The 10465-nt window shown below is 45.9% G+C and overlaps 1 protein-coding gene across 1 annotated transcript in view; it reads left to right on the top strand.

The window, feature by feature from the left end:
- Nucleotides 1–847: 847 nt before the first annotated feature.
- PLCD1 (phospholipase C delta 1) overlaps nt 848–10465 on the top strand; it is a 64963-nt gene continuing 55345 nt past the window's right edge. The window contains exon 1 of the mRNA XM_083704053.1: nt 848–1214. Within this exon, the coding sequence (XP_083560179.1) occupies nt 1181–1214 (34 nt within the window). The 5' untranslated portion in view covers nt 848–1180. The remainder of the gene's footprint in view (nt 1215–10465) is intronic.

Below are 10465 nucleotides of genomic sequence, written 5' to 3'. Positions count from 1 at the left end.
TGAGTGTGTTTCATGTCTATTTCTGAAGCTCTGGGGGTTTTTTTCTGGCAAGGCTCCTACATTTTTCTCAGCTGCATGGCATAAATCTGCTTGCTGGTCGTTTTTCTTTTTACCAGCTTGAAGATACAGTGAGTGAGAGATGTTGTACCTCTTTGGGCGTCATGCTTTAATGCAGTAATTAAGAGCTAAGACAGCATTGATTTCAAGTCTGGTCTGGTACGGCTCAGCTGGAAATAGCACCCTGTGTCAAACTGTCTGAAGAGCAATTGTAATCATCATATTACACAAGTAGGACTACAAGAAGTTTTGTAAGGAGAAATATATGAAACAAAGTTACAAAGTAGATAAAGAATAGAGATATCAGTGACGAGATTTAAATGCAATAGGGAAAGTAAGAAATTAGGTTAGATTGGAAAATTTCCAGACAGGATTGATGGAAGTCAAAAAATTGTATAAGATGTAAAAGCACGTTTCATTACTGTTGAAAATGGTATGTTAAAAAACTAATAAAAATTTACATACATAAAAAAAGGAAATAGCACCCCGTGTCTTTCACAGGGAAGGGCGATCGACTATAGAACATCTTGGAACTGCTTGCTTGTCTAAAAAAACAAGCGAGATAGCAAAACTGTTTCTGTTTTTAGAGATTTCCACGCATGCATATCGTTTGGGATTCCCCCCCCCTCTCAGTTTGGGAACATTGCCTTTGACCCTCTTCTCTGCTGTGTCGCTCCTTTTTGTCCCTCCCCGCCCCATGGCCTTTAAATATCCCTGTCAACGCCAAAAGGCCCAGTTAGCAGAGACTTTCATTCCAGCTGCCAAATGACAGGGTTGTGATGAGCAACTGGGCGGAGGCCCGGTTTGCTTTCCCCTGCACAGCTGCCAGCAGAGACGTCAGTATCAGAGGAGGGCCGTCTCTGCCTGAAAAAGAGCCACGCTGCTGTGGCCTGGACTCCTCCTTCGGAGAACCCTTCTCTGCATTCCGAGAAACCTATGGTGCTGCAAAAAGAGCAAGTTGCTGGACAGAAGAGACGAGGAGCCTCTCACAAGCCCCGCCAAGGCTGTGCCTGGATTTCAGAATTATTTGCAGGAACCGGTCCCCTCGGCTTGCTTCCAACATCTGGGCAACCACATCTGCCGCAGCTGCAGAAGTGCCTTTTCCGGCGAACTTTCCTAGAGAATGGAGCACAACGGCAGCCCCTTGGCCTCTAATGGTGAGTCGAGACTTGCAGTGATTTATGGCAGGCGTGTGTACGGTTGAACACTGCTGAGAAATGCTCCCTTGCCTCTGACTTAAGGGTGCACATAGTCCCCATGCGCAGCCACGCTGAATTTTTGAGTCGGCCATTGCTAGTGCTCCAGATGTTTCGGACTGTTCTCAACCAGCATGGCCGTTATAGTCCAAAACACTTTTGAGGGCACCAGGTTGGCAAAGGCAGATCTGAGCGATGTGCTGCCCAGGCATCGCGCCACTTATTGATCAGTGTTTTTGCTGCGGGAAGAAAAATAGTTCATCCCAGCGGAATATTATATTTGTTCCGGTTTGTGGCTCTGCTTTGGAGAAATGTTTATTTAAGGATAGTAAAAGAGACTGCTCCAGATGAACCTCTTTTAAACCAACCACTTTTTAATTGCATTTTTGTCAAAGAAAAAGTAATGCTTTGTTACGGTATTGAAATACCATCTGATATTTTGTGAAGCTAGATTGCAATTTGGTACACTGGCTTGCTTTTAGTCCACAACTCTGTATAACCTCTTTCACAGGGGAAGTGTTTTTATTCTTTGTGTACTCAACATATCTTGGCATGTAATGAATGGAGACCTAAAATTAGCACTAATACATGGTCAATGTATCTGTTTCACCGAAACCTGGGAGCTGTTTCGGATTTGGACCATCGCAACTTTGCAAATGTTGGTTAATTGCTACTACTTTTTTTTTGTAAACAACTAATTGGAGAGTACGGAGACGTGGGTGGCGCTGTGGGTTAAACCACAGAGCCTAGGACTTGCCGATCAGAAGGTCGACGGTTCGAATCCCCGCGACAGAGTGAGTCCCGTTGCTCGGTCCCTGCTCCTGCCAACCTAGCATTCAAAAGCACACCAGCGCAAGTAGATAAATAGGTACTGCTCCGGCGGGAAGGTAAATGGCGTTTCCGTGCACTGCTTTGGTTTGCCAGAAGCGGCTTAGTCATGCTGGCCACATGACCCCGAAGCTGTACGCGGCTCCCTCGGCCAATAAAGCGAGATGAGCACCGCAACCCCAGAGTCGGTCACGACTGGACCTAATGGTCAGGGGTCCCTTTACCTTTTTATTGGAGAGTACAACTTCTGGGATAACAAAATCAAAGCATTATTTACAAAGCCAAATCTGAAAATTCATTTTATGGATTGTAGGTAAATCTGTATTTGTTTGGAATGTGTAAGAACAGCTCAATCAGCAGACCACGAGACTCTAAATATCATGGTTGTGAGTTCGAGTCTCACATTAGGCAAAAGATTCCTGCATTGCAGGGGGTTGGACTAGATGACCCTTGAGGTCCCTTCACGCGCTACAATTCTGTGTTTCTATATGAAGTTGCCTTTTGTTGTCCTGCCTGCCCAGACACTGGCGGATGAATGTGGGACCTTCTGCATGCAGACTAGATGTTTTGGCACTGAGCTACTGCCCTTCCCAAAACGTTCTCAGTGCTGAAGTGAAGTTTTTTATTTTGTATTTTCAAAGTTTTGACTGGCAATGGCACCAGTTGACAGCCAATTTTGGTCATACTCAGAGCAAGCTGAGCCCAAGGAGTAGAAAAGGCTTCTTTTTAAGACTTGTTAATCACCATACTTGCTCTTGTTTTTCACTTAAGGTAAATTACTTTTGTTGTTACATGGCACGCTATTATGTCATCAGCGTGCATGGTATTTTACAAAGTACAAGAAAACAGGTTTTTTCCTTGAGGGCTAGGCAGTCTGAAATTCAGTAATAGGAGGAGGGTAAAACATCTCCACTCAAGGCCAGTTCTTTGCAATTTTGTGCCGAAGCTCCAGAGCCATCTGCCCTCCACATAAAAACAATTGATTTAAAACAAGTTAAGCCCAATGAAGACTAAATTAAAACTCTGCTATCTGCGAGCTCTGCGACTGGCTGCCTGCCTCAATGCCATATTGACCAGAAGTCCAGTCTAAAATTAAAATGGGGACACTAAATATTTGTGTAGCATTCCACCCCAGTAGTCTACAGCCTTTGCAAACACCAGCTTAAGCGATCCTTAGAACATTTCTGTAAGGTAGGCTTGTATAAGCTAGGCCTGTTTACGGAAGTTTTTAATGTTTGATGTTTTATCGCTTTATTATTATTAATATTCTGTTGGGAGCCGCCCAGAGTGAGTGGGGAAACCCAGCCAGATGGGCTGGGTATTATTATTATTATTAATAATAATAATAATAGACTCCATTTTGCAACTGTGTTGTCTGAGGTTGGCAAAGTGGGGTTTCTCTGAAACCACCTGGGGAGTTTATGCGTGGTAAGACTGGAACTGGGGTCTTCTCCTGCCTCATATTCTTAGTCATTCTCCTAGCTCTCATAATGGTCCAGTACTACTCGGAAGTAAGTCTCATTTAGTTCCATGGGACTTACTCCCAGGGAAGCATACATACGATTGCAGCCTTAGTCTAATTATTCCTGCCTGCTAAATATATGAGGATGTAGCTATAAGTACAGTGGTACCTCGGGTTAAGTACTGTACTTGATTCGTTCCCAAGGTCCGTTCTTAACCTGAAACTGTTCTTAACCTGAAGCACCGCTTTAGTTAATGGGGCCTCCTGCTACTGCTGTGCTGCTGGAGCACAATTTCTGTTCTCATTCTGAAGCAAAGTTCTTAACCTGTTCTTACTATTTCTGGGTTAGCGGAGTCTGTAACCTGAAGTGTATGTAACCTGAAGCGTATGTAACCCAAGGTACCACTGTATGTAAAGAATTTGTACTGAAGGATTGAAAAGAAGTGATAGAGAATACACGCACCACCAAGCACATTATCAGATTCTTCCAACACACGAATGGAGGAGTGTGAGGTTGTTTCGTTCTTCAATAGTTGCAAAAATAGAATTTGCTGTGTGCGGATTTTGTGGCTCTGAGTAAAACGACCCCCCCCCCCCCAAGTTCCATACTGTGTAATAGCTGAAAAGGGACAGAAGACCCCACACGAAAGGTGCAGGAGCTTACGTAAATAGATAAAGGGATATCTTTTATTGGGACAACCCATGCAGTCTTCCAGATTCTGCAGAACTGTTATGTCAAGCAACATCACTGTTAGAGACCTGTGAAGCTTGCAGGCCTTTCTCTCCCACACCAACATAGGCTGGTCCAATAAAAACTATCGTTATATATACGTATGGTTTTTCAGCAGCGTGGAGATACGATCTTACAGCCGGAACCACCGAAGATGAAACTGTACCCAAAATGAAGGTGTGTCTCCCCACCAACTTCCTTTCAATGTTTCCACTTCCTCCAGAGAGAGAGAAAAAGAAGCTTGTTGCTTCTTCGGAAGTCCAAAAGGATGTCATAAGCAAATAAAAACAAACACACCCTTTAAAACCATCTAGAATAGACAATACTGACCTTGATGGAGCAATCAATGGTTTGATTCAGTAAAAGTCACCTTCCTACGTTCCTAATTATGTACGCTTAAATGAATAAGTGCATAGTTTGTAATTAAATAATTGATTTTTACATTTTTTTTTATTAAGGATCACTTGGTTGTTGTTTTTAAATGACTTCCTCAGTGAACTAGACTTCCCCCAGCTACAGCAACGGTGACGCTCCCACTGATATGGAAAGAACATAGCAGGATGCACACACACAAAAAGCACAACACCCCCATTAGTGTGGAAACTCTACTGCAATTCCGCTTTTAGCTGGGAGCATTAGAAGAATATAATTAGTAGGAGTCACTAATATTACCCTTTGTGTACACAGATTTTAGGGTTGTTCTGAGGTGTCCCATCCCTGCTCAAATTAAGGTTACCAGATTTTATTTTTAATGAATCCGGGGACACTTTCAATAAATAAATAAATACCACACAGTTCGGGATGTTGATGCTGCAGCGATGGCGGTGGCAGAGGGGCAGCCGCCACCTTGACCTCAACCGCCACGTTTCCCCTTCCTCCAAGGCGTCTATCTCCTTTCTCCATGAGCCTGGGCAGCCCCTGAGTTGCTGCTTCTTCGATGGAGGTGGTGGTGGGGAAGTCCATCAGAGCAGCCCCAATCCCATTCCTACTTTCGTGCAAGCAAGAGGGGGCAGGGGTCTCTCAGGCAGCGCAATGGTTCCCATCAGAGCAGCCCCAATCCCATTCCTACTTTCGTGCAAGCAAGAGGGGGCAGGGGTCTCTCAGGCAGCGCAATGGTTCCCATCAGAGCAGCCCCAATCCCATTCCTACTTTCGTGCAAGCAAGAGGGGGCAGGGGTCTCTCAGGCAGCGCAATGGTTCCCATCAGAGCAGCCCCAATCCCATTCCTACTTTCGTGCAAGCAGGAGGGGGTGGGGATCCCTCAGCTGGAAAAAGAGGCTTCCTGTTGCCTAACTGAGAGGTCCCTGCCCCCTCCTGCTTGCATGCAAGCTCTGATAGGCAGCTTGAAGCCTCCCTTCACAGCTGAGAGATCCCAGGTTGCAAGCAGTAGTTGGGAGGCTGCTCCAATAGGCAGCATGAAGCCTCCCTTCACAGCTTAGTTGCTGGGGTCAGGGAAGGTGGAGGCAGCCTGGAAGCTGCATCTGAGAGCCCCTGCCCCACCATCATATAGGGACTTCCCAGCAGCTCCTGAAGCCAGCCAGAGCCAACCGCTCCGGGCTGCTGAGACGGCCACCGCTGTGTTTCCCGGGGACATTAGATGAAATCCGGGGACATTCCAGGGATGGAATTTGTCCGGGGACCTAATCGCAAATCCGGGGACTGTTCCCGGGAAACGGGGACATCTGGTAACTTAGCTCAAATAGGATTTGCAGGTGTTGGAACAATGCCAAAAACCTGCACAACCTTTTTATCCAAAAGCAGTAGCTAGATTGTACGTATTCAGAAGGACGTTTGACCTCATAAACTGCCTTGTTATGGCTGCTAGAAATACGCTGGTTGCTGCCTTCGTAGTGAGTTGTTTTATCAGTTTTAGCTGCCTTGGACTTGCTGATTATTTTGTCTTTTACTGCTTGAGCACCATTTGGTGGAAAGGTTGCATGAAAATTTAAACAAACAAACAAGATAGGCAACCATGCCCCTTCATACCCCCTTCAATATTTAGAATAGTAGTCTGCCCATCGGTAGCCTAACATCCAAACAAATTCAAAGGCTGCAGTCTTTATTCAGTTAAAAGGTAAAGGGACCCCTGACCATTAGGTCCAGTCGTGACCGACTCTGGGGTTGCGGCGCTCATTTTGCTTTATTGGCTGAGGGAGCCGGCGTACAACTTCAGGGTCATGTGGCCAGCATGACTAAGCCGCTTCTGGCAAACCAGAGCAGCGCACGCCGTTTACCTTCCCGCCAGAGCGGTACCTATTTATCTACTTGCACTTTGATGTGCTTTCGAACTGCTAGGTTGGCAGGAGCAAGGACCAAGCAATGGGAGCTCACCCCATCACGGGGATTCGAACCACCAACCTTCTGATCGGCAAGTCCTAGGTTTAACTTAATTCAGTTACCCAGGAGTAAAGCCCCATCGAAATTAATGGGACTTACTTCTGAGTAGACATACCTGCAATAGCTCTTTGGGAGCCAACCTGCACTTCATGTTTTACTTGTTATTGAAACACACAATTAGGACTTTGCATTTATTTGGTAAGAAAGGGCCCCCCCCCAACCATGTGGGAGGGGGGAAGGAATGAGATGTTTGTGTGCCAAATCCGGATACGGGCTGTGCTGCAAAAAGAAGAGGCGGGGGCAGTTGTTAAAACTTGTCCTCCCCCTCCCCCAATTTCGCACACACCCCTGACAAAATTGCTGTTTGCCCACCAACATACTACCAGCCGATTTCACCTTTGAGCGGAGAGCGCTGGATGGAGTGGGTTATTTCTGGCAGGAAAATGGCACGAGGGAAAGGGTTAAACGTCCCTTAAGCCCACATCACAGTCCCGATCCGGATCAGGCGTCTCCCCCTGCCTCCCTCCCTCGGCTACTTTGTGTTAAGGATTGCGTCCCGGTCGCTTTTATTATCATCATTATTTAAGTGGCACAGCTATTAACACAACATGCAGTTTGGTCCCACTTCTTTTTCCAAAATGCACACTGGACTGCAACGTAGAAACTGCACTTTTAGTCCCAAACAAAGTTTAATCCCCATTTGCGGGGACACAGAGGGATTTCCTCCTGAGTTAACAGCCTTAGGATCGGCCTGCAAGCGAGTTTGCAGACACACAAGGGTTCAAAAACCCATGATGCGCCTCTGCTCCAAGGACGCATCGCTCCTGTTTTCCATGCTGCAGCTTTTGGCGCAATTCGTTTTTCACTGCCACTGAACTTGCATTTCTTTTATGATTTCTGAAGCAGAGATTTTTAGGCCGACATGGCTTGACTCAGCCTCCTCCTGATTTCAGAGTCTCTCTACCCCCTCACTTCTCCGTCTCCAAGAGTTTAGATTTTTTGTTTTCATCAGAAAGTGACGCGTTTCCCCCCTTAGGTCAGGGCGGGGACCTCGGAGGAAGCCGGCCTGCTCTGACCAGCCTCATATGGAAACATTGACTTAGCTGGGAAGGGTGACCCAAAGGGGCTGGGAAAAGCTTTGAAAATCTGCGAGCCAGAAACTTTCCAGGCATGAGAGGGAGAGAGAGATGGATACCCCCGTGGAAGTTTAGGGAGAGCAGGAAGGGGGGAAATAACTATGGAGAGGATTTGAAGCGTATATGGGCGAATCTGCAACTCTCATTTTTCTGTTTCCCATTTTTTCAGCCATTAAATTCAGTTCTCCACAATGCTTTGCATTTTTTTTAAAAAAAGAACTTGTGAAAATCCATCAACATCAAAGTGTACATTCCTCCTAATGCACACATCTTTGCATGTGATTGTGCCCAACTGACACATTTGTGCAAAGCAGTGTTGTTGTTTTGTCGTTTAGTCATGTCCGACTCTTCGTGACCCCCTGGACCAGAGCACGCCAGGCACTCCTGTCTTCCACTGCCTCCCGCAGTTTGTTCAAACTCATGCTGGTAGCTTCAAGAACACTGTCCAACCACCTTGTCCTCTGTCGTCCCCTTCTCCTTGTGCCCTCCATCTTTCCCAACATCAGGGTCTTTTCCAGGGAGTCTTCTCTTCTCATGAGGTGGCCAAAGTATTGGAGCCTCAACTTCATGATCTGTCCTTCCAATGAGCACTCAGGGCTGATTTCCTTCAGAATGGAGAGGTGTGATCTTCTTGCAGTCCATGGGACTCTCAAGAGTCTCCTCCAGCACCAGAATTCAAAATTCAAAGAAATTCATAATTCAAAGCAGTATCCCCCCTAATAACAATGCATTTATTCTGGATGTGGTTTTTCAGCGATCTATGAATTTGGAGGCATCGAATTTATCATCATCATTTATAATTTGTATACCGCCTTTCTATCTTACAATACTCAAAGCGGTTTACAAGCTGAAGAAACAAAAAATGTACATCTTATAACAATCTAATGCAATACAAAAATGTGATAATAAAACATAACTTTAAAACAGGCAACCTACATCAAAAAGTAACATTCAACAATCATTAGAATATTATTAAATCATGTGCTAGCAGTTTTGTTGCTGCACCACTAGGAGGACGTACTTAGAGCCATAGCACTTATTTCATGGGAAGTGAGAATGCCTTGATAATGGGGCAGGGCTCAAGTTGTCGCGGAACAGCGGTTGCATTTTTGTTTGTTTGTTATTTGTTGCAGTTATATCCAATTAATCACAACACAGATCAGACTCTCCCAATTAAAATCCAGGCAGCATTTAATCCTGGTAACTTATCAATAAGCAATCTGCCTGGGGTTTGAAAAGCCACTCCGTTGCTTTCCAAATCAAGAGTATTTCTAAACATTGCAAGCAGTGCATTTGAAATAACATAGCCAAGGTGCTGAATTCATTTGGGCAGGAATGCTGAAGAAGCACAATTCTGCATGTGCGCTAGAAGGAGCTTCGGGTGTGACTAATCACATTTTTGCTTTTGGCCTTCACAAGAGAACTCCAGTAACACAGCCGTCCTCTGTGATTCATCCCTCAAATTACACACTGCCTGTCCTCCTTCTCAAGACCTGTTTTCTCATGTGCAACAGCCACACACAATGAAAACTATGCTTCTGATCCCATGATGGCTGGTTATTATCCTATTAACACACTGTCTGTCATTATGATGGGCCAGGTTTCAACGTATCTGCTGGATGGCAACGACTCCTGTAGGCCGGTGATGGGAGAAGCCATGTCCCTCCTGGTGGTGTTAGTAATACAAATCCCATGCTTCTTGTCCGTTGCCCATTCTGGCTGAGGCTGACAGGGCAGTGTGGAAGGGCCAGGGCAGTTTAGAAGCTGAACCAAGTGTGGCAACAGGGGCATCATGGGAATCAGAGTCCTCCTCATCCCAACTGTGGGACTAAGGGCAGAAATACAGAATCATGATCACTGCAGATGGTGACAGCAGCCACGAAATTAAAAGACGTCACTGCAGATGGTGACAGCAGTCATGATATTAAAAGACGCCTGCTTCTTGGGAGAAAGGCGACGACAAAGCTAGACAGCATCTTCAAAAGCAGAGACATCACCTTGCGGGCAAAGGTCCGTATAGTTAAAGCTATAGTATTCCCAGTAGTGATGTATGGAAGTGAGAGATAGACCATCAAGAAGGCTGATTGCCGAAGAATTGATGCTTTTGAATTATGGTGCTAGAGGAGACTCTTGAGAGTCCCATGGACTGCAAGAAGATCAAACCTATCCATTCTGAAGGAAACCAGCCCTGAGTGCTCACTGGAAGGACAGATCCTGAGGCTGAGGCTCTAATACTCTTCATGAGAAGAGAAGACTCCCTGGAAAAGACCTCTGATGTTGGGAAAGATGGAGGGCACAAGGAGAAGGGGACGACAGAGGACGAGATGGTTGGACAGTGTTCTCGAAGCTACGGACATGAGTTTGACCAAACTGCGGGAGGCAGTGGAAGACAGGAGTGCCTGGCGTGCTCTGTTCCAGGGGGTCACGAAGAGTTGGACACGACTAAACGACTGAACAACAACAACAACAAATAGAATCATGGAATTGCAGAGGTGGAAGGGACCTCCAGAGTCATCAAGTACAACCCCCTGCAATGCAGGAATCTTAGGTAAATCATCCATGGCAGATGGCCATCCAGCCTCTGCTTAAAAACCTCCAAGGAAGAAGAGTCCATAACCTCGTGAAGGAGACTGTTCCACTGTCAAACATGGTGCCCATGCAGAGGTGCCCAGAACGGCTATCCTTCCTATTGCAACGCCTCAGTGTGACTAAGACAGCAT

The sequence above is a fragment of the Podarcis gaigeae genome (assembly GCF_964106915.1).
Source record: "Podarcis gaigeae genome assembly, chromosome: 12".
Lineage (NCBI taxonomy): Eukaryota > Metazoa > Chordata > Lepidosauria > Squamata > Lacertidae > Podarcis > Podarcis gaigeae.
The sequence above is the reverse complement of the archived record's forward strand: the minus strand, read 5'-3'. Positions and strand labels throughout refer to the sequence as shown.